This window comes from Danio rerio, chromosome 14 (genome assembly GCF_052040795.2).
Source record: "Danio rerio strain M-AB ecotype USA chromosome 14, GRCz13ab, whole genome shotgun sequence".
NCBI lineage: Eukaryota > Metazoa > Chordata > Actinopteri > Cypriniformes > Danionidae > Danio > Danio rerio.
Window position 1 is genome coordinate 57,098,480 of NC_141034.1, and position 25,128 is coordinate 57,123,607.

Genomic DNA, 25,128 nt, shown 5'->3' on the forward strand with positions numbered 1-25,128 from the left:
CTCGTATTTTCTTAAACCGGGATGTGTACAGACATACAGAGCAACGGATAAGCGCCGCACCACATCAGCAAGAGTCCTTGATTGCAGATGTAACGAATGAAGGCTGGATCTAAACTCACCAATCTGAAACCATCATGCGGCCAAAACACGGGCGCACATCTGGAGAGCCAACTACAGACAACAGCATTGAGGACGTGGTCACAGCACAGAGAAACATCCAAACCGGCACACGGAGGATCACTAATCTGGAGGAGATCTGGAGAACTAGTCATGTTCATTAGCTTCAGTAGAAACGAAACGGAGCATAACGTGGTCAGTTTTACGCATCATGCAAAGAAAACGCAGCTCATCTGTGTAGAAAACTCACCCTTTCTGTTCATTTTTAGTGTCAATGTTGGATCTACGTACATCCTAAAAGGTCTCGCTGCCGTTTTTAAAGTACGACAAAAAGTGCACGGTTCAATTTCGTGTGCTTGATGATCCAGATCGCTCTGCTTGAATTCACATGGACGTCATCATCTTCTAAGACTAAAACACAGCCTGAACATCTGAGCGATCCCACGTTTTCGCATCTATACTAAGACTACAGTAACGTTTGCGTGGTTTGAGCTTATAAAATGTACCTTGGACAGGCTCGCTGGGGCAAACCGCTGTGTATTCTTGCGCATTTCATTGTTTAAAAACGTTTTTATTGTAAAAACAACTGTGTACATACGACATATAAAGCAGTGGATCAGTACCCGATCGTGTTTTAGCCGTCACAAGCTGCAGCGTAGTGGGACTGAGGTCAGGACGCAGCTAGAAATTAAAAAGTGTTTGATGATGATGATGATGGTCGAAATCAATTTCCCGTGGCATAGAGAGGCAGAAGGGCTGTGAGCGGGCCGGTCGAGTGCTGGGTTCAGGAAACCCAAGGCCAAAAGGAGATTTCAGTACAGTTTTGCATCCGGCTCCTCCGTCTGTTACTGAGCTGCATTTGAGGGCATCTTTTTGAGGCTGAAGTTGGACCAGTTCACCGCCACCTTCTGTCGGGTCTGTTTAGCAGAGTCCAGGCAAAACCTGAGGCCAGGCAATAGAGAGAAATCAGAAGAAGGTCATTTTATCAATGACACTCTTTAAAGATGCAATGAAATCATCAATTCTTATTTGCATATGTAATTAGCAGTGCTTGTTATAAATGATGTCATTCAGGGGCGGAGCTATCAGTGGTTTAAAGCAGGGTTATCGGATCTTTAGGGTGAGCCTATGTGGAGGGTGGAGCTATCATTGATTTAGGGCCGGCCTATCAGTACATTAGAGCGGAGCTATCTGTACATTAAGGCAGAACTATCTGTACTTTTGGGAGGAGCAACCAGTCCTTTAAGGAGGGGCTATTAGTGGTTTACAAAGGAGCTATCAGTACAATAGGGCGTGGCTATCAGTCCTTTAGGGAGGAGCTATCAGTGCTTTAGGGAGGAGCTATCAGTGCTTTAGGGAGGAGCTATCAGTCCTTTAAAGCATGGCTATCAGTGCTTTAGGGAGGAGCTATCAGTCCTTTAGGCCAGAGCTATCAGTGGTTTAGGGCGGGGTAATCAGATCTTTAAGGTGAGGCTATGAGTACTTTTGGGGCGGAGCTATCACTGCTTCAGGGCAGGGCTATCAGTACATTAGGGTGGAGCTATCTGTACTTTAGGGAAGAGCAGTCAGTCCTTTAGGGAAGGGCTATCAGTGATTTAGGGTGAAGGTATCAGTGGTTGGGGAGGGGCTATCAGTTATTTAGGGCGAACTTATCATTTCTTTAAGGCGGAGCTCTCTGTCCTTTAAGGCAGGACTATAAATCCTTCAGGGGTTCTATCAATTCTTCAGGGCGGGACTATCAGTCCTTTAGTGCGAGGTTATCTGTCCTTTAGGGAGGGGCTATCTGTCCTTTAGGGCAGGGTTTTCTGTCCTTAAGGGAGGGGCTATCAGTCCTTTAGGGCAGGGCGGGGCTGTCTGTCCTTAAAAGAGGGGCTATCAATCCTTAAGGGAGGGGCTATCAGTCTTTTAGGGCGGGGTTGTCTGTCCTTAAGGGAGGGTCTATCAATCCTTTAGGGTGGGACTATCAGTCCTTTAGGGCGGGGTTGTCTGTCCTTAAGGGAGGGGCTATCAGTCTTTTAGGGTGGGGTTGTCTGTCCTTAAGGGAGGGGCTATCAATCCTTTAGGGTGGGACTATCAGTCCATTAGGGCGGGGTTTTCTGTCCTTAAGGGAGGGCCTATCAGTCCTTTAGGGCGGGGTTTTCTGTCCTTAAGGGAGGGGCTATCAGTCCTTTAGGGCGGGGTTGTCTGTCCTTAAGGGAGGGGCTATCAGTCCTTTAGGGCGGGGTTGTCTGTCCTTTAGGGAGGGGCTATCAGTCCTTTAGGGCAAGGCTATCAATCCTTGATACGAGGCGGGGCTATGAGTCCTATATTGCATCATACATAACCAACAAACTCAAAGTCAGAAAAAATTACTTCATATATTGTCATTTATTAAAATCATATTAATGATTCTTATCTAATGATAATTAAGTTTCTGTCATATATTTAAAAATATTTTGCATGAGTATATATGCAGCATATACGGCACCAGAGCAGCACATTCTGTGTTCTACACTGATATTTATAAACACTAAAAACTGAACTGTGAGGCAGGGCAGGTTTATTTATAAAGCACATTTCATACACAAGTATTATTCAAAGTGCTGTGATTGAATTTGTACTGTAGTTTAAATACAAATGGTGGTAATTATAATATTGATGTTTTGTTTTGGCAAACACCACTATTAAACATTACCTTTTGAAATATTCAACCTCGCGATCAATCTCATCCATTTCTGTGGGGTCCACGTCTTTGGGAAGAAACACATCATCTGACAGAGAGAAATGGACAAATTAAAGCAGCGAAGAGCAGGAAATTGTTTGGATAAATATGATGCTAGGTGCAATATGATGATATAAATCATGTGGAAAAAGTAAAAAGTCGATCATTTCATATTATGTTCTATTTTTTATATCGTTGTGTCATAAAATACATTGTTTACAGTAATACTTTTCATATTTTTCATTGTGTATGAGCAAAATTTTACATGTCTTAATGGGTATGCGGAGTTGCAGTTGCATATGTGTGTGTGTATATATATATATATATATATATAGTGTTTCCTCTAGGATTTTTTCCAGCTGTGGCGGCAGACTTTTACACAGATCTACCACTACATGTGGCGTTATTTCATTGACAAATGTCATGGTCGCAGTATAAGAAGTCGAGATGCATTCATGTAATAGCCTACGAGCATGCCAATCTCTGCTTGAGCGCCGATTTCCTCTGTTCGTGCACAAAATCTCTTGTGCGCCCTCAAATATACGCTGCTGAAGTGCAGATTTTTTAACGCGTCCTCAAATAAACGTGTGATTTAGTGTGTTTATGTAGCGAGTATGTCTCCAACATTTATTAGATTTGCTAGGAATATTTATGAATGTCTCCGATAGACTTGCGGAGCGGACCGCAGCATTAATGCGTCCTGAAGTAAAGTGAAACGGCTATAAACTCCAGCAAGATGAAGTCAATATATGCAGAGCCACAGACCTTTATCTGTAAATAAAGTATAATTATGGAAACTGTGTTCATCATAACTGAGAGCTACGCCGTGTTTGCTGGTCTCACGCATCACACACCTGTCTGTCAGTCAGTCAGCACGTCACCTTAAAGGGTTAAACAGAACGCACAGCACTACTACAGTCACAGAAAAGTTTGCGCTGTTATTATTCACTTATCCTTTCATACGTTTTCGGTGCGGTTTTAATATGCTATTTAAAACACGACCAAATATTATGAATGCGAAGCTGTAATGTAGCCGTGGTGGGATGAATTTTGGTGTGGCGCCTCGCCACGGAAGAATGAATGCAGCGGAAACCATGTAGATAGTAGTGAAATAGTTTCAGAGTACTGTGATGACATGCTGGAGAAGCAAATAAATGTAAACAGTCATTATAACAGAGCAGATAATAAATACTGAACTGTAGTGATGGGTCGTTCATGAACGATTCGTTCATTTTAAAAGCACATTCATCCGCGCTTGTGCACATTCGTGCAGGTAGTATCGGTAATTTCAAGTCATCACATTGGCAGAAGCCAATCATATGCGTTTAGAGCCGGAAAAAGAATTGATCCGCTCACCTCTCGAGTCCTCTATCGGGTCTGAGTTTGATGACCCCATGCCTGTTTAAAGGGTTAAACAGAACGCACAGCACTACTACGGTCACAGAAAAGTTGGTACTGTTATTATTCACTAACCTTTTCATACTTTTCGGTGCGGTTTGAACCCGCTATTTTAAAAAAACGACTGAATATTTTGAATAAGAAGCTGTAATTTAGCCGTGGCAGGATGAATTTTGGTGTGGCGCCCTGTCACGGAAGAATGAATGTAGCGGAAACCATGATATATATATATATTATACAGCATATACGGCGCTCTAATCTTAATAGTAATAAAATCTTGAAATGCTTAAATCTTTCCAAACTTTATTAATGACTATGTTAGGCTCAAGCATAAGGAATTAAGCAGAGAGGAGCTGTTTGTAAAGTATACAGCACAGTCTGTTGATAAACACTAAGCTCAGAAACATCACATCACATTTAATAAATCAATGCAGAATCATTGCAACTCAACACCTCAGCCCTTACACTTCAAATAATCCACTCACCGATAGCATTACTGGACTTCTCCGTCTTGTTTTTGTTCTTGTTCTTAGTCTTCCCCTTGGGCTGCTGTGCACTGGGAGTGTTGCTGATGCTTTTAGTGTCTCCATCATGCTCCGGTCTGCTTCCCCGCGTGTCCGACAGCTCATTTTTCGCCCTCTGCTGTGTGTTTGTCGCAGTATTATGATGACCATTGGAGGACGTCTGCTTACACACTTTCACCTCCTCCGCTTTCTTATTTCCATTCTTCTGTGCATCCACCTGCTGTGTTTTGCATCCCCCTTTAGTGCTCTTATCACAATCCGCCGCTTTTATCTCCTGCGCTTTATGCGTTGATGATTTCCCACTGACCTCCTGCTGCTTTTTACTCTTCTTCATCTTGGCTCCTGCTAAACTCTTGATCTCGGGCAGCGCTTCACCGGGTTTAGCGGCGCTCTGGGTGGATTCTGGAGCCGGGATTCGTTCTGGCGAGCGCACGCGGATGAGTTTGGAAAGACTGGGCGTAGAGTGAAGCCTCTGGATGTCTTTGGCGGCTGTTGTCGTGTCTTCCCAACCGTTCACGATGTCTAAATCTCTCTTAAAGTTCCTCAGCGAGAGCGGCGCCAGGTCAAGATCGATCTGCTGCAGATCTGAGGATCCGTTGAGGTGAGAAAGCAAATGATTTCCTTCAAGCGTCGCCGCTTTTTTGGGGAAGTCGTTGACGTCCAGGTTGAGGTCGTACATGCTGAAGGAGGCGCGGATGGAGTCTTTGATGGTGTTTTTGATTTCCTCCAGGCGGCTGGTCAGGAAGCTGTTCACGCGCTCCAGCTCTAGCTGAGGCCACTCCAGGAGCCGGTTAGCATCTGCATCTGGAGCCGAGTCCTCCATGGGGTCTGGAGGAGAAGCGGAGCGTGGGTCACTGCCGACTGCATCCATACTGCACTGAAGAGCCCGCTCCTTCTCCTGGAGAGAGAGAGAGAGAGAGAGAGAGAGAGACGAGGATTCAGTCACTGTTCAGCACACATGCAGAATACAGAAGTTAGAAGATTTCTAGGAATTGAAGTTAGAACTGGGCCGCCATGGTGGCACTGTGGCCTCACAACAAGAAGGTCCCTGATTCGAGCCTTTTCTGGGTCAGTTGGTGTTTCTGCGTGGAGTTTGCATGTTCTCCCTGTGTTGGTGTGGGTTTCCTCCGGGTGCTCCGGTTTCCCCCACAGTCCAAACACATGCGCTATAGGAAACTTGATGAACTAATTGGCTGTATTGTCTTGTGTAAATATGAAAGTGTATGGGTGTTTCCCAGTGTTAGGTTGCAGCTGGAAGGGCATCCGCTGCGTAAAACATATGCTGGAATAGTTGGCAGTTCTTTCTGCTGTGGTGACCCCTGATTAATAAAGGGACTAAGGTAAACAAAATGAATGAATGAAGTTCAAATATAATGTTTTCAGTGCAACAATGCTCAACAAGGCATCCCGAATGAGGTGACGGGCAACATGCTGCCTTCCCCGCCCACCTCCAAACCCTACTCCAGCCAGGCACACGCTGCACTAGCTCGCAGAATGGCTTTAACGTTAATGTAATCCTCCTATAACCAACAGCGGGTCTGGCGTTTGGGAGCACTGGTTTCTCTGTAAGTTATGAGGGGGATGGTAAGAGAGCGGTGGATAAAAAACAACAACAATGACATCTGCTATGACGGCAAGTTATTTTAGCGGTAATATTTGAGCATGTCAATTCATTTGCACTGACATCACGGAATCAGTAACTGAAATTAGACGAAAAACTGGAAACACGCGCACTACATGGGACTATCCCCACAGTAGAGCTGCACGATTCTGAGAATCGCGATTTTTTGCTTAAAATAAAGATCAGGATTTTCTCACGATTCTGTAGATGTAAAATAAAGGTTTGGTAAAAACAAACATACGGCACAACATCGATAATAGTATTATGTGTAGGTCTACTGGCTTCTATAAATAATTCTATTCTACTTATATTAATTCTGATGTTGAATTATTATGTTTGAGATATATGCTTGCAATCTGTCATATTAGACAATTTAATTCACTGGTAAAATCAGACATTTGCCATTATCAGATTATATTCAACATTATATAGGCTAGAGTAGTTATACTGACACTGTACACATTTATTTTCATGCACAACTGTGTGTTCACTATGAAAGAAAAAACATATCAAACGCTTGCTGTAATCATAACTCTATAATGCGATATGATCATTTAAATGAACTTTCGGTTTCATTTTGACTGCTAAGCGATTGTCATACTTCGTGTACGGCTCCTAAACGATCACTCTGTGCCACAATCTGAATATTATTTACAACTGTATTACCTATTACTCACAACATGTGCAGGTTCTGTTCACTAAAGTAGACGCGCGCGCGTCTATCATTAAGTAGAGAGCGCGCGTCCTCTCTGTGATAACAGCTCATGGTCAGCAGCTCACGTCACATGTGATTTCCCGGCCGCGAAAACATCATTTTATGAAGACAAAAATTACATTTTTAGGTGAATTATACCTTATCAATACAGTATGCGACTCATTCAACATCATTTAGAGGTGTCAATGTCACTGAGCAGTGTGTGTGAAACAATGAAAAGACTCGTGCAGCTGCCTTTTCCTCTCTCCTGAACTTGAAAATATGATTGACAGAATCGTAGAAATGCTGGATTAAGATCGTCTAGGGGGTCAAATCGAGATCGCCATCTTTTAACGATTAATTGTGCAGCTCTACGCCGCAGCATTCAGACAGGCAATTCCTACTGATTCAAACAAATCACCAAGGCAATCGGTACATTTATAGCTGTGGATATGAGACTTAATCGGTAGTGGAAATGTTGGGTTTTAAGAAAATGTTAAATGTAATAGAGCACCGTAACATTATTCCTTTATAAGCCCATTTCAGTCAGATAATTCCTGCTTTCAGATCCACTGAAATGTCAAATCAAGCAGATCTGTGCTGTCTGAGGTAAAGGTGGACACTTATCGTTCTGAAAATAAAAAATAAATACTTAAAGGGCCATGAAACCCCCTCGTTTCAGCAGGGTGTTTTCACACCTCTACTTTGGAAAAAGTCAGAAAAGTGGGCGTGTCCAGCTCTGTTTAGGGGGGAGTGTCAGAGGAAGAAAAGCGGCTTGGTATTGGAGTGTCTATTTGGGCACGCTGAATTTCAGAGTCAAAACACACCCACAGCGGACAATGTGACTGTGTTTACATGGACCTCTGTAGTCGAATTATTTGCCAAATTATTAAATGGTGGACTTTAACTGCAGTTTGGCTCTTTCATTCAGGGAATTCAGTCATCTCCCTCGCGACAAACGTGATATTTGATTCGAGGAGCTGCTCTAAGCGTGTATTTTTCATGCAATGTTTGATACCGCACAGCGAATGAGAGAAAAAAAAACTCAGCATTTCCCGGAAACTTAGATGCACACGGCAGGTAGCGTCAGAAAGCCGCGTGTGTTATTCCCGTCACAAAAATCCAACACGAGGTTATAGTTTGGTTGTAACTGTTAGTGCTAACTTGCACTCGGTGCAATAGTTTGTTTGATACGAATAAAATACGAACTGAATAAACAAAGAGCACTGGTCGCTCACTTACCAAATCTGTAGAGACAGGACAATCACCAGCAACTAGAGCTGCGTCTTTATTTAGAGGAGACTACAATCTGGATCTCAGCGTTTGCAGATGAGAACAGCTCTCAGGTAAACAATAATCCTCCTTAGACACGTAAGTTATTGTTGTCGCGTACACTGTTAATCCACGCGTGAGTCTGCGCTCTCACAGAGAGAAAATGAAAACGAAACTTAACAGCAGCAAACTATAAAAGCAACACTTCACGCTTGTTTTGCCAACACAACGTGGCGTCTCTGTCGTCTAAACACTGTGACAGTAATGAATATTAATGAAGTTGCACAATAGAGCGCACTGATTGGTTTGAACCAAGCCTTACTCATGCATTAATGCATCACACTGTAAGACGTAATAAGACTCACTCTGGCACAGACGCCCAGTCTGCACGCTGGAATACACGATATTATCTCATGGCTGTGACGCAGCTTCAAAAATTCGTTTTAAACAGGAAGTACGAATTTGCTTGAAATAACGCAAAAACAACCAATTTACACTTTTTAGCGTGATATAGGTGTCCTAATAGTCTTTTTAGCAGTGTGGGACACATATACCACTGTCAACAGCTCAACACATGTGTTTTGGTGTTTCGTGACCCTTTAAAGATGGATTGAAACTGAGTTCCATATACAAACTCAATTGTTCTTTTATTTTTATTTGTTTAACTGTTACACTATTACATTTTTTTTTTTTTAAAGGAAGCTTTTCGGTTTTGAGTATAAAGGATTTGTTTTATTTGCTGCTAAGCAGAAACCCCGGAAGTACAGCTCTATCACTGTTTAAAGAAAAAGAAAACAAACAAGATCATACTTTAATGATATAGGAGCCATATTACTTTTCATTTATTATAATGTTTATTTGTATACTGATTAGTTTGGGTTTCACAGTGATGTTTTATGTTTTGGTCACGTGGGCATAACTGGCACCTGCTAGAACATATAAAGCGCGTGCACAATCAAACGGGTGAGGAGGAGAGAAGGAGAGTTTGGTCGTATTATTTGTTGACCGCAAAACGGCATCGCAACGGCACACGCAACAACCATCACTACAACGCAATAATCGGCTCCATACAAAACAGGTATTCAACGACACAAATTGTTGTATTGTTTGTCATGCTTCAAGTTTACATAAAGTTTTCCTTATAACATCTTGGGCTCAGTGTGTCTGTCTAAAGCCACCAGCGCGTCACAAATACAAAGGACCTTCACTGCCTCTCTAGCTACTCAAGGAGGCATCAGGAAGTTGCAATAAATGATGTTAGTTTTAATACATGAAAAAATTAATGAGAAATCCTCTAGCTTTTTTCTTTTTTTGCTGTATCGAAAACGTACCGAACCGTGACACCGTCACGGTTCATTTTTGTGAACCGTTACATCCCTAATATATATATATATATATATATATATATATATATAGTTGAAGTCAGAATTATTAGCCCCCTTTATTTTTTTTACTTCTTTTTAAAATATTTCTCAAATGATGTTGAACAGAGCAAAGAAATGTTCACAGTATGTCTGATAATATTTTTTCTTCTGGAGAAAGTCTTATTTGTTTTATTTCGGCAAGAATTAAAGCAGTTTTAAATTTTTTGAACACCATTTAATGGACAAAATTATTAGCCCCTTTAAGCTATATTTATTCTCGATAATCTACAGAACAAATCACTGCTATACAATAACTTGCCTAATTACCCTAACCTGCCAAGTTAACCTAATTAACCTAGTTAAGTGTCTAAAAAATATCTAGTAAAATATTATTTACAGTCATCATGGCAAAGATAAAATAAATCAGTTATTAGAAATAAGATTAACAAAACAAAAAGGTTGCCAAAAGATTAATTGTGATTGGTCACATCCAGAATAAAAGCTTTTATAAATGTTTAAGGGATAATCAACGGCTTGCTGTGCATTGAAGGATTTAAATGCACGATGTGGAAATCTCTGTAAAGTACATTAAAATCCTTTAACGCACAGCAAGCCGTTGATTATCCCGCTTATTCCATGGTCATTTGCTGAGTTAGGGCTTAGTTTAAACTAGTTTTGAGCGTTGCAGTGAACTATTTGTCCAAAACTTCCTCATTTTTGACTTTCTAGATTTTCTAGTCCCTCCACTGAACCAGCAGTGACACCCAGACAGAGAGAGGGACAGGCTTCATACACATATTCACTACAAAAATTCCAGGACATTTTTCATGACCTAATGTTTCATGTAATGTTTACATGTATGTGGTGAATCATAAGAAGCGTTTACATTTATTACAGCATATCATAAAACATGCAATAGTTTCAATTTATTTTTATATCTATGTAAAATAGATGATGCCTACACAGCACTAATAATGAGAGAGCATGTTTTTGGCCAAAAAAGAAAAGAAGTAAAAACAACTAACTTCCGTTCCAATATACAGTAGAGCTGCACGATTCTGGCTAAAATGAGAATTGCGATTTTTTGCTTAAAATAAAGATCAGGATTTTCTCACGATTCTGTTGATGTAAAATAAAGGTTGATATGAGTAGGCAATTATTGTTTTTAGTGTATGTGAAAGGGCAAACTTTCCAAGATGGGTGGTGACCATGGTGGCCATTTTGAAGTCGGCCATCTTGGATTCAACTTTAGTTTTTTTTTCAATAGAAAGAGGGTCATGTGACACATCAAACTTAATGGGATTTTCACAAGAAAAGCAATGGTGTGCTTGGTTTTAATGTAACTTTATTCTGTCATGAGTTATTTACAAGTTTCATACAACTTTTAAAATGTGTTTAATGTGCTGCCCATTGTGCAATGCAACCCTCATCTCCCACTATTCACACACTTATTGACACCACAGGAGAAATGCCAGCACAGGCTTCCAGTATCCGTAGTTTCAGGTGCTGCACACCTTGTATCTTCACACTATAGACAATAAAGATAGTGGGGCCATTCTTCATCAATGGAAACCTCAAGGCCACTGGATATTTGACATTGCTACATGATGATGTGTTTCCCTCTTTATGCATTAAAGCTGGCACGTTCCCTGAGTTTCTCCAGCAAGATGGTGCAGCACCACATTATGGGTGTCAGGTCCGAGCACTCCTAGATGAACAGTTTCCTGAAAAGTGGATTGATCGTCGTGGGCTGGTTGAATGGCCCCTAAGGTCTCCCGATCTGCCCCCCTTAGACTTTTATCTTTGGGGTCATCTGAAGGCAATTGTCTATGGTGTGAAAATACAAGATGTGCAGCACCTGAAACTACGGATACTGGAAGCCTGTGCTGGCATTCCTCCTGCGGTGTTGCTATCAGTGCATGAAGAGTGGGAGAAGAGGCTTGCATTGACAATCCAACACAACGGGCAGCACATTGAACACATAAATGGCCCACCCTGTAGTTGCATGTGGTCTGGCTTTGCTCCACTTATCCAATTTGTGTCTATATGTCTGAAATATCCTGAAGCAGCAGTACTATTTTGTAAGGGTGTCATGATCCTCCAAATCCTCGATTCGATTACATTTTCGATTCTAAAGTCACGATTCGATTCGATTTTCGATTATGAATAATTAATTAATTAATGACGAATTAATTATTTGTAGCCTACCGTTTAAACTACCTGACCTGCATGCTCTTTGTTTTACCCATAAACAAATCATACAGTAAATGAATAAAGGCAAGACACACACATAATTAGCACCTGTCAATCACTTTTTCTGCGGGACTCGTGAATAGGCAGTGATCTGTGTCGTTATAATGGCGTCGGTAAAAAAGACGCACAACCAACAGAAACCAGCCAACAGTATCTGAGGTGTTCGCTAAAATGACTCAGTACAAGTGAGTAAAAGATTGAAGCAGTCCTCTGACTGCCTGGACCTGCTGTCTCGAGCGCATGGCTGTGTGTGCGTCTGTGTGTGTGTGGTCACGTGATGTGCATTTTCAGAGGTAGAGAGGAAGGAGGGCTGCTCAGAAATGCTACACGCCACTGTGGATGTCAAATCGTTGTCGTTCTAAAATGCCATTTAAAAACAAAGACAGTGTAAACAGGGCCTGAGTGTGAACTTTTCGCGAGCGGATTTGCAACGGGGGCGGGCGGAGGATCGCGATGCCGGTGTTATCTATCGGACGAACCGTACGTAATACGTACATAGCAGAGCTTGCAAAACTGTGGGGGTTTTTTTGTCGACAACACGAATGTTGTCAACATAACTCACTGGAAATCCAAAATGCTTCCACACCGGCGACTTCATTGAAAGAGGAGAGGGTTTAAGCTCTGTCGACGGGTCTCCTGCGTCTGCAGTTTAACAAGCACTTCAACAAGCCTGTTTTTTCCCGCTTGGCAAGCCAAGCTGACGTGACATGGGGGCGTGGCAGCATCGACGATTCTATTTTTGATTCAATAATCGAAATTGAGCATAAATTTGAGCACCCCTACTATTTTGTATTGTCGCATGAGATTCCCGCTTTTTTTAAAGAAAAAAATATAACATTAATGCACATCAGTAACTCGCTAGTAGTTTATTTAATGCATGTGCCTGTAAGAAAACATTGCAAATAATTGGAAATCCGCAATAATCAAACCCTTGGAAACAACTGTTGTTGGAACCATAGACTGTAAAATATATGGACGAAGTGTCCGTGACGTCACCCATAGGCGCAAAAGAAGCCACAAGTAGGCGTGGCCAACCGTCGCCATTTTGTTCGCGCGTCATCACACTCACAGAGGGATATCCAACAAGGGCAAAGAGGCGGAGAGTGGGCGGAGCTACAGACACCTGCTGGCATTTTGATTGGACCTGGTTCAGACACACTTTACTTTGGGAGAACGCTTAATACTTTATCCCCTGAGACTCGCTTGTGTTCTGACCACATGTGCTTGGCTGTACACATAAATAAAGTGTTTAGTCTTTTAAAAACTCTGCTGTTATACATTGAGCCACTAAACATTGTTCTTATGATGTTTTTCAACAGGAGGAAAACGCAAATTACTTCCAAACACTTCAGATATAGTCTGTGTTAGTTAATGTAAGACTATTGATGAACTCCAGCATAACACTGTATGACAACGCTTCAGATGACTGATCTAGAGCCCACAGCTAATCAGTCTGTCAGACTGTGGAGTGCATTACAGCTCTAAAGAGCATTATAAATGATCTTGAATAAAACAAATACATGTATAGAGATGGTATACAAGTATATAACTTTACTCACATGGGAAACGGAGGCCACGTAAATGGTTTGTGAGCACAATTAAGTGCACACAGCGTCCCATATCATCTGATAATTGTAGGAAATAATCCCTAAAGGCAACTGACTGTGTAAAGCCACAAAAAACAAGATAAAAATAGGATGAATATGCCGAAATCAGAGGCTAATCTCGAGGAGTCAGCTAAGATGAAGTGACGGCGACCAGCGAGACCTAGCTGTCAATCAAGTGGCCACGCCCTTAATTATGCAAACTTAATATAACCTAATATTAAGGAAACAGATGAGTTATAAAAAAATTCACCCCCCTCACAGTTGTCATGAAGGTTAATATTAGCTTTATGAACCAAAATCGCTCTTTGTAGCAGGCTGTAAACACCTTTTGTGGAAGTTGGCCATTCTAACAGTGTGCTTAATTAAACTTTGTTCTATTATGGAGACAGGACTAGCGGATTTTCGATGAATTGCAGTTTCAGTTACTTCCGTATTGGCCTCCCGAGGGAGAGCGGGAGGTTGCGGCTTGGTCGGAACCAAAGTTCACACTGACTGTGTTCTGTGGACTCCTCTCAAGCAGTGGACGTCTTCATTCTGATTGGTTGCAGTTGAACCGCGTCATAGCTCATTACCATAAAATTGACTTGATTTCAACTCTCCTCGACGCCCAGACCGGCGAAGACGCGCCGTGCTGCTCCTCGCCGCCGGCTCTCATTGAAAATGAATGACTTCCGGCTACTTTGACACTCTCGTCGCTTTCGGTCTGAACGCACAGTAAGGCTGGGCAAATTGACCTCATTGACCTCTCAAGATGCTTTATATGGTTGCAAAAAAACGAAATGATTTTTCAATGACGAACAAATCTCAGAGTGAAGGTATAAATTGTGTGCAAACAATTCAGACTGCAATGAACTTCAGAAGTAATTACAGCTGTGATATTTAAACACACAGTGAGGTAAAAACGACCCGCGTACCTTCTTCTTCTGTTTGTGCCGTGCCCGCTTTGCCGCCTTGGCGCTGTTGACAGGTTTGGGCTCGGTGCTGTTGATGAAGTCCAGCAGTTCGTCCACGTCTCGGTGGTCGATGGCACTGGGAGCAGCCGGGTCCAGATCCTGCCTCTGGGGAAGCTCTTCTTTACGACGGGTCAGTCTGGACCGCAGCTTCTCCCGGATCTCCGCATAGTTACGACTGGTGGGAGCAGCTGGAGGCTGGACAGGGGAGAGCAGGGCTGTTATAGCAGAGCTGATAATGACTGAATACAAATGAAGTCAAAACTATTCGCCCTCCTGTGAATTTATTTTCATTGTCAAATATTTCCCAAATGATGTTGAACAGATTCAGGTGTTTTTCACAGTATTTCCTCTAATATTTGTTCTTCTAGAGAAAGTTTTTTTTTTAGAAACAAAAATGCAAAATGCGGTAAAAATCCTACACGAGGTTAAAGTTTGGTTGTGGTGCTAACATGTTTACACTCGGTGTAATAGTTCGATACGAACAAACTGAATAAACAAAGAGCACTGGTCGCTCACTGACCAAATCTGTAGAGACAGGACAATCACCAGCAACTAGAGCCGCGTCTGTATTAAGAGGAGACTAAAGCGAATCCGGATCTCAGCGTTTGCAGATGAGAACAGCTCTCAGGTAAACAATAATCCTCCTTAGACACGTAAGTTATTGTTGTCGAGCGTCGCGTACACTGTTAATCCACACGTGACTCCAGCTGCGCTCTCACAGAGAGAAAATGAAAACAAAACTTCACTGCAGCAAACTATAAAAGCAACACTTCACGCTTGTTTTGCCAACACAACGTGGCGTCTCTGTCGTCTAAACACTGTGACAGTAATGAATATTAATGAAGTTGCACAATAGAGCGCGCTGATTGGTTTGAACCAAGTTTTACTCATGCATTAATGCAACACACTCTGAGACGTAATACGGCACACTCAGGTATAGACGTCCAGTCTGCACGCTGGAATACACGATAAGATCTCATGGTCGTGATGCAGCTTCAAAAATTAGTTTCAAACCGGAACTACGAACTTGCTGGAAATAACGCAAAAACAACCAATTTACACTTTTTAGTGAGATATAGGTGTCCTAATAGTGTTTTTAGCAGTGTGGGACACATATACCACTGTCAACAGCTCAACACATGTGTTCTGGTGTTTCGTGACCCAGTTTTGTGCATAAATGTAACTCATATCATTGAATGGAAACAAAGCAACTGAAGAAAATATTAATGTAAACGAGATATCTGTGAGAACACTGTATATAAATAAATATACAGTATATATGATTAGTTTCTTTCCTTTCCATTACTAGTTGACAGAAAGCGTACCGCGTTGTGGCCGAAGAACTCGCAGTAGCAGCAGTCACAGTATTTTCCGTCCTTCTGGTTGTTGGATGAAGATGCACAGGAGCTGCGCTCAGAGCTGCTGTCCTCATCATCTCCTTCCTCCAACTCGCAGGGCGAAGTGTGACAAAGCGACCCGTTGGGTACCTTGTGTCCTTTACAAGCCTGGTCCCTGCTCACACACACACACAACAAAACATACACCACACTTCAATTGCAAAGCCATGACAGCATACAATCATGCATTCTTGACTGTTGCTGGTTTGATTAGTGGGATGATTAGTCATTTTTTTTCTGATTAAAATCAGTTGCAGTGCACAAAAAAAGATTAGTTTCTAGCTTTGGAGTGTTTGGACACACTATAATCTGCGGTTTTACTCCACAGAACTCATATAAAAGCCAGAAACTCTTCTTCACAGGCCTATCTAAAGGGTTAATGCTGCTAAAAATGTCTACCTCATGCATGATTATATGCGGTCATGGCTTTGCGATCAATAAATGAGATTATAATGAGGGTCAATGGGGCAAAAACAGCCCCCAACATAACCAAAGGGGAGTCAAGCTGAACAGTACACACAGGTTACATCACACCGAACAGAGTCCGTGCTCACCTGCAGGCTCCAGGCGTCACGTGTCCAGCATTGGGTGATGCTACAGAGCTGCCGTTACTGTGTCCGTTGCACGGGTGACTGCATCCTATAAGCGAGTTGCTAAGTTTGCCGTGTTGCGAGTTAACAGCGGGAATGTGTGCGTTCTTGCAGGCGCTGGGCTTGTGTAGGGCCACCGGACTGTCCGGCCCGCTCGAGTGCTTGGCTGTGGGAGCGTGAATGTTTGGTACCAGCGGGGAAAAGGGAGCGTGCGAAGGCAGTCCCGAATTAGCAGAGCCGACGTGCACATGCTGACTGGAGTTCTGCTTGGGAGGCAGCAGTGAGGAATGCTGGGAAGACAAACCCGTCGGACTGTTGGGCGGCACTGACAGGTCTGCAGACTGGTGGTGGTCGTTTGGGTGGAACGCTTCACCTGTGGACAAACACGCATTTGGGTTACGTGAAATTATTCGTCACAAAATCGTCATTTTATTTACAACATCAAATCAGATAAAGTTAGTGTGGAAAACACACACACACACACACACACACGCACACACACACACACACACACACACACACACACACACACACAATAAAGTAGTGGTTTCTAAATTTATTTTTAATTTAAAACAACAAACATTTAACATTTAACATTTTCCTCCTGATTTTTATTTGTTTTTATTTCATTTTTTTAATAATTCTGAAATACTTTTCTCTACTATTAGCACCACCATACTTCAGACTGTTGTTTCTCCATCAATTTTTTTCTTCTGTTGACACCTGTGAAAAAAATTCCAATAGTATCTGGATGCAGCCTTTATGATGCAAGCTGAGACTGCATCACTCAGCGATGCAATGTCAGACTCAATGCACTCAATAGAGCGAGTGATGTCACTGTGATGGGTAGGGTTAGGGGCGGGGTTAGGTGAGCGCATTAAAAAGCATTGGATGCAGCTCAGATTGCACTGCACCAGGTCTGCAGCCAGACCCATCTCAAAAATTCCGCATTTTTTTTGCTGATAAGATTGTTGGAATTTGTTCTCAGACTTGTAATCAATGCTCTTACAATTTCTGTTGCCCCCTTGAAAAAAATCGAACCAGCTTTATTCCTGTGTCTCTGTCACAACTTACTGACATTGTTGCACATATAAAGCCTTCTGGTTCTTCATGTGATATCATTCCAGCCACGGTATTTAAGGAGACGATGCACTCAAGCATTCGAGGAAGCATTTAAAAACATCGTCAATCAGCTGATGCATCAGCAATCACTCATCTGCAAGGTTTGAGTGGATAGATACACAGAGAGTTTTTAATTTTTGTAATTTTAAAACTCTTTGAAATAAAACTAACATATCTATCACCCTGCCGTTTCCTAAATATCAGTGTATTTCTTTCTAACATTGTTATTTTTTTAATTACAAAACAGTAAAGAACTGAGCATTTCTGCTTTAAATTACCATATTGGTCAAAATGACTGCATGCATGTCTGATACTTTTCGCTGTGACTTTAAATATGTGTGTATTTTCTTGCCTGGCAACTTCCTGCTAACATAAACAAAACTTTCTGATGGCAAAAACATCAATTTACTTCAGATATCTTTCAAAACTGAAAATTCTGTGCTGTGTAACAGCTCCTGTTTGAAAGTGAAAATGAAAGCCAAGACCTTTAAGTGTTTTGGTATCTTAACTACATATTTATAAGCTGTATTACCAAAAAAAGATGATATTTTTAGGGTAATGGTGTCATTAAATATGATGCCAGATATTCAAAGCTTAATTTTAATATCTCAATAATAGCTTTGAATGTAAATATGCTGTGACAGTATGGCGTTTTATATGCGAACGGTCAGAATGAGCAGTATGGTAATTCTAATAGTTACAGAATTCTAGCTCCACTGTTATTATAGCCTCCTCTCATGTCTGTGGTAGCGCAGAATGAAGCGAGTGCACCGATGCCCATTCTGACCAATCACAGATGTTTCTGTTGAGCTTCTGATCACACAGGCATTCAGCTCATGCTGATATGCTCTCTCATTGGCTGCAGCTTGTCACTACATCTGACCGCATGTGGGGTTGAGTCGGCCGACTGCTCTGGAATATTTAGCATGCTAGATATTGGATTTCCATCTGCGAGGCGTTGGCGCGTTGTTCAGTAGTTCACACAAAGACTGGCGAGCGCCGTGCACCCGCAGATTTTTTCCCGATCACAGCTCGATCCGTCGGCGAGCTACTTAACTTCCAAATCTGGCTCAAATCAGGCTTAAAATCCTGTAGTGTAAACTAGGCTTTAGGGAACATACTATGACGTGGCCTGCCAGACACAACTAACCTGAATACTAGCAACAAGCATCAAGACTTTTTATCAGCAGCTTGGTTACTAGTTTTGCTGCATTCGGTAGTTCTAATAATAATTAAGGGTGTCATGATCCTCCAAACCCTCGATTCGATTACATTTTTGATTCTAAAGGCACGATTCGATTTTCGATTATGAATAATTAATTAATTAATGAGCAATTAATTATTTGTAGCCTACCGTTTAAACTACCTGACCTGCCTGGTCTTTGTTTTACCCATAAACAAATCATACAGTAAATGAATAAAGGCAAGATACACACATAATTACCACCTGTCAATCTCTTTTTCTGCGGGACTCGTGAATAGGCAGTGATCTGTGTCGTTATAATGGCGTCGGTAAAAAAGACGCACAACCAACAGGAACCAGCCAACAGTATCTGAGGTGTTCGCTAAAATGACTAAGTACAAGTGAGTGAAAGATTGAAGCAGTCCTCTGACTGCCTGGACCTGCTGTCTCGAGCGCATGGCTGTGTGTGCGTCTGTGTGTGTGTGGTCACGTGATGTGCATTTTCAGAGGTAGAGAGGAAGGAGGGCTGCTCAGAAATGCTACACGCCACTGTGGATGTCAAATCGTTGTCGTTCTAAAATGCCATTTAAAAACAAAGACAGTGTAAACAGGGTCTGAGTGTGAACTTTTCGCGAGCGGATTTGCAACGGGGGCGGGCGGAGGATCACGATGCCGGTGTTGTCTATCGGACGAACCGTACGTAATACGTACATAGCAGAGCTTGCAAAACTGTGTTTTTTTTTGTCGACAACATGAACGTTGTCAACATAACTCACTGGAAATCCAAAATGCTTCCACACCGGCGACTTCATTGAAAGAGGAGAGGGTTTAAGTTCTGTCGACGGGTCTCCTGCGTCTGCAGTTTAACAAGCCTGTTTTTTCCGCTTGGCAAGCCAAGCTGACGTGACATGGGGGCGTGGCAGCATCGACGATTCTATTTTTTGATTCGATAATCGAAATTGAGCATAAATTTCGATCGATTTCGATTAAAAATCGAAATCGTGACACCCCTAATAATAATAATTCTATCTTATGTAAGTTTGTGTAAACATCAACATGCTCTTATGCCACTTTACAGTCACATTTGCACTGTTTATTGAGGTCTGACACATAGTTGACACTTTGGTTACGGTTTCAGCTGTTGCATAATGCAGTGCAACATGAAGAGCTGGAAAAGTAACCTGTAAGTGTATGGATATGAAAATGTTGAGTGTTATCGTTTACATCAGTGGTTCTCAAACTGTGGTACGTGTACCACTAGGGTTGTAACAATATACCGGTATGACGGTTTACCACGATTTGAACGTGCACGATTATCATACCATGAACAATTGCATATCAACTGTTTTAACCCTTAAAGACCGAGACAGCCGCCCGCGGCTAAAAATAAGTATTGCTCTTAAATGTTTAATAACTTTTGATCCGCTGATCCGATTCATACAATTCAAAGATTGGCATAAAGAAGAGAATCTCAGCTTTCCAGTGCTGTATCACATAACATTCGGACTTTCAGAGGCTCCGGAATCAGTGCGGTTACGTCATCAACATTTGACAACGCTGATTTGACAAAGAAACGCTCGTCACTGTGTCTCTGGACAAATCAGACATGATACATTGATGCATTGTCCCTCCTCCATGCCCAGATTGGTTCAAACTCGCTATATCACAACCAATAAGCATAGGTTTCGCTTTTGTTTGTGGACCAAGCTTTTTGAACAACACGGAATGAGAGAAAGGCATACATTTATGCGCGGCTAAATAAAACGCAAAAAAAAAAAAGTTTTGCATGAAATAATTTTCATACTAAGTACTTTTGCATGCACAGCAGCACAGAAACATGACAAAACAGTGACACAGCAAAGACGAACTGCTGCTCTTGCTGTTTTCAAAAGACACAAATGAAGGTGCAGCTGTTTGTCTGCATTGCATACAACCATATCCAAATCCATATCCATAGACAACCATATCCATGCTGGCACATAAAACCTAAGGATGTTCCATATTGAATCTAGTTTCGTTATGTAACTATTTATAGTATAGTAAATATTTATATCTATTTTTTACTGAGGATTTGCACCATGTTTATTTGGACTTTATTTGGACTTTGACACATTATTTATTATTTTCTTATTTTTATTTGTTCATTGTAAGTGGTGTTGTTTATAGTAACTAAAAATATATTATTTGGAAAAAGTCAAATTTGCTTCACTGTTCTATTATTTTGTAACATTTGTAACATACCGTATACCGCGAAACCGTCAAACCGTGGTATTGTTTTAGACGATTATCATACCGTGAAAAATTCATACCGTTACAACCCTATGTACCACTAGTGGTACGCAGCCTTCCTTCTAGTGGTACGCGGAGGAATGAATTTTTGTCATGTACATGCTACACACATTTCAAAATTGATCAAAAATGATGTATATAATATGTCATATATGACATATAGCCTATATTTCTGATGTAATCTGAGTTGTAGCTGCTTTACTGGGCCTACTGTATTTCAATACTGCTCATTTTGGTGGTACTTGGAGAGACAATTTTTTTCTGAGGTGGTACTTGATGAAAAACGTTTGAGAACCACTGGTTTACATTAAAGCTGTAGTGCATGCATTCATGTCATCCAACAGCATCCCCATTAGTCCTCCTACTGCAACACTGCGCTAAAACTAGAATGAACACTTCAACCCGCAATCTATAATATCCTAATCATAAACACAGCATCAATATGCAACTGCATAGATAAATACACCATCTGGTTCTATAAGGGAATAACAGAGGTGAAAGACACATGTCAGTAGTAAAAGTTAATGCATATCACTGAATTTACAGGATTATTTAATCAGGGGTCATTTGGAAAGTGCTAAATGCTTAAACAAGCCCTCACCTGGAGGCGTTGGTCGTCGACACATAGTCTTGAAGTGCTTGGGGTTGGTCTTGCATGCATCGCTGGAGGCAGAAAGTGTCCCGGGAGAAGCTGCACTGGAATTCTGGGATGCGGGATGACTGTAGGGACAGACTTTAGTGCCGAATGTTTTGGCAGCTTTTCCCGGAGCATCATGAGAGGGCCTCTTCTCATGGCAAGCTGGTCCCAACGTTCCTCCTGTTAGGATGAGATATAACCATCATTCTGGCTCTTTTCTGCAGCCAGACTATATTTAAAGCTCTGTGTGCCTGTTAAAGAAAGCCAGCATGCCTCTTATCCAGCCTGGAGGAGTTTATTTTGTCACATCACGCGTTTGACGGTCCATTATTCTGCTTATTTCTCAGATGAGAACCGAATAAATGAATCAAGTGAGCATGAGATTGATTTGGTCTGAAGACAGATTACAAAGGAGGCCATTGCCACTTTTTATATCTGACCTTTTCTCCTTGCAATCCTGAGTTTATATCCCACACCTCTGACTTTTTCATGCTCAAAGAAACTGCCAGAAGTCTGAGATCTAAACGCATACTTTCAACACATTATTAGATGTTTGTGTGGATTTAAATGGAGCAGGAATAAAGTTTATAAATAAGGTTATATTATTAAAATGACCTCTCGCAATTCTGACTTGCGTCTCTTTGCATCTCTCACAATGTTGATCTGATTGATTTGAATTCACATGTCTGTAATTCAAGTACTTTCAAGAAGCGTAAAAACCCTGTAAGTAGTTTAAACAAGCAGCAAAAGTATGCAGCAAATGGGTCAACATTGTTAGTTCATTATTTCTGGTGACCCAGAATCGGGTGTGTGAAAGATGAAGCATTACCGGGTGAAAGCGCAGCGGGGTTGTGGTTGCAGTGCGATCCTCCATTAGAATGAGCTGAGTTCCACAGGCCGGAGAGTTTGCGCGCCGAGAGAAACGAGCTGGGATCCCAATCCACCGAACTGTTCTCCGGATAACCGTTCCCACAACTCTGAGACTTACATGAGGACGAGTGGGACAGCGGCACCTGCGGGACAACACATACTGCTGTCAGAAAACTGGAAGAATCTTGCATCAAATTTCTCTCTGACACATTAAAAGCTTACATAGAAGCTGAGGCCATGATTTCAATATTTAGCATTACACCACTGTCCTTATGGTGTAATAAAAGAAAGCAAAATGTGATTGTCTGCTATGCTTCTAGCTGGAAGGACAAAATTGCTTAAATGGGAAATTAAATTGTTGCCAACCTATAAGCAATGGTTTATGAAACGTTGACACCACTTGACCTTACGATATACTGTAAGAGGTTGTACTGATATGTTTTACAACCATGATATAACATGTTATTATGTTATAGATTTGTAATGCATGTTTCGTATGTAAAAAAAAAAAGGTGGAAGAAAAGATTATTCTGTGGAAACTATTAGCATTCATTCTAGGGCTGCACGAATAATGGAAAAAAAAAGATAACAATCTCAATTCGACCCTACACACGATCTTAATTCAGCTTTTCTACAATTCAGCCAATTACATTTTCAAGGTCAGGAGAGAAGCGTAACGCCCCATTCACACGGGGCGTCAGCTTCAAAGCTTCCCATTCACCTTAAATGGGTGACGTCAGGCGTTGCCGAACTGCACTGTGGATCTGTCGGCGCCGCTTCAGAGGCGCTGCTTGCTGCAGACGTTGGGACTTGTTCAACTTTTCAAGCACCAATGGAAGCGTCAGCCAATCAGATTGCTGTATGCAAATACACCAGCTCAGACAGTAGCCGATTGCTGACTAATTTTATTGGCTGACGCTGTTATAACAATCGCATCAGCCCCAACTTCAGACACGTCCTCTGTCAAGCATTGATGCTGAAGCCCCGTGTGAATGGGGCGTGAAGATCGCACAAGTCTTCACATTTTATATTCAATGCTCAGCAACATAGACACCTCCAAAAGGTGTTAAAAGAGTCACATTAGGGCTGCACGGATCACAATTATTTTGCTCAAAATGTTAATCACACTTAATAATGACGATTATTTCTTTGTGTATGGATATATATATTTTGTTAAACGTTAAAAACACAACTTGTAATAAAACAGGGTGGTGATTAGATACTAAGATTCCGATACTTGTTCCGATACCTGATGCACATTTTTTTCCACTCTCGACTCTGCCGGGAACTTCGCCACAGGTGAGGACCTTCAATAATAATCTAAACATTTGTCTACAGATGGACCGCATGTGCTCAAAAGAGTGGCTTTATGTGGTGAAGAACAATGGCAGAGCTAAGTGTGATTATTGTAATAATCTAATCTAATAAAATATAAAGCAGAGTGTTGCGACCAACAAGACAAAGCGTCTGCGGTTGGTTCATACTTCACGAATGTTGAATTAAAAGAATGGCGTGTTATGTTCATTGTGCATCCAGCGGGTGCAACCAACAAGAGTTGCATTTTTGTTAAGTTTTTGAGCAGCTCAGTGTTAGTTTTTACTTAGGCCGTACTCACACTAGGTACAGTTGCCTCGAACCGGGCCAAAGCACGCTTGTCCCCCCCTCCCGTCTCCCCCGACGGCCTGCGCTCACACCATATCGGGCCTCGGCAAGCTTACGTCATCGCTGCTGCGCTGTTCAGAAGCGCTCTCTATGGCAAGCCTTTTTAGCAATTAAATCTTTGTTCTGACTCCATAAATATATTTAGAGATATCTCTAATTATATTTTGACTAGTCATAATTATAATTCAACTTGTCAGAATGACAATTAGAGATATCTGCAATTGCAATTGTACTAGTACGAAACTGAGTAACTGACTTTTTACTAGTCATAATACATTTAGAGATGTCTTTAGTTCGTCATATTTAGAGATATTTAGAAATATATTTGAAGATATCTGTAATTAATTTACTAATAGTCGAATTACAGTTGTTGGTATCTTGAATTGGATTTTTGACGAGTCAAAACTCAGTTAGAGATTTCTGCAAATATTTTTCAATAGAAGTCAATGGAGGAATATGACTAGTCATAATATATTTGCAGATATCTCCAATCTGATTTTGTACTAGTACAATTGTAATTGCAGATATCTCTAATTGTCATTCTGACTAGTCGAATTATAATTATGACTAGTCAAAATATAATTAGAGATATGTCTAAATATATTTATGGATAGTCAGAACAAGGTTTAAATGCTAAAACGGCTTGCCATACGCTCTCACCCAGTAGCACAGTGGAGATTTCTCTAGTTATATCGTTTCAGTCGTTTGATATGCCATCAAATATTTCGCCAAACAGTCCTTAGGGATGCGGTGACACGCAGTCAGATATTTCGCCGAACAGATCCGCCACTTTTGGCGCTCATAAACAATCATGAAGCTCTCGTGCTGCAGGAATGAGGAGGTCTGCTGAAGCCGCGCAGCTGGCGTGCTGTGA

General features: G+C 41.5%; 1 protein-coding gene across 2 annotated transcripts in view; it reads right to left on the reverse strand.

Annotated features, from left to right (window-relative positions):
* Positions 1 to 667: 667 nt before the first annotated feature.
* fam193b (family with sequence similarity 193 member B) overlaps positions 668 to 25,128 on the reverse strand; it is a 44,033-nt gene continuing 19,572 nt past the window's right edge. Inside the window, exons 3-10 of one of the 2 annotated variants that reach the window (XM_087282017.1) lie at positions 22,552 to 22,735; positions 21,687 to 21,902; positions 16,456 to 16,864; positions 15,830 to 16,016; positions 14,466 to 14,699; positions 4,702 to 5,638; positions 2,792 to 2,867; positions 668 to 1,059 (exon numbers count right to left, since the gene is read on the reverse strand). In XM_087282017.1, the coding sequence (XP_087138143.1) occupies positions 963 to 1,059; positions 2,792 to 2,867; positions 4,702 to 5,638; positions 14,466 to 14,699; positions 15,830 to 16,016; positions 16,456 to 16,864; positions 21,687 to 21,902; positions 22,552 to 22,735 (2,340 nt within the window). In that variant the 3' untranslated portion in view covers positions 668 to 962. Of the gene's footprint in view, positions 1,060 to 2,791; positions 2,868 to 4,701; positions 5,639 to 9,798; positions 10,225 to 13,627; positions 14,700 to 15,829; positions 16,017 to 16,455; positions 16,865 to 21,686; positions 21,903 to 22,551; positions 22,736 to 25,128 lie in introns of those variants that run through there. The other variant, XR_015507861.1, reaches the window with a different exon arrangement.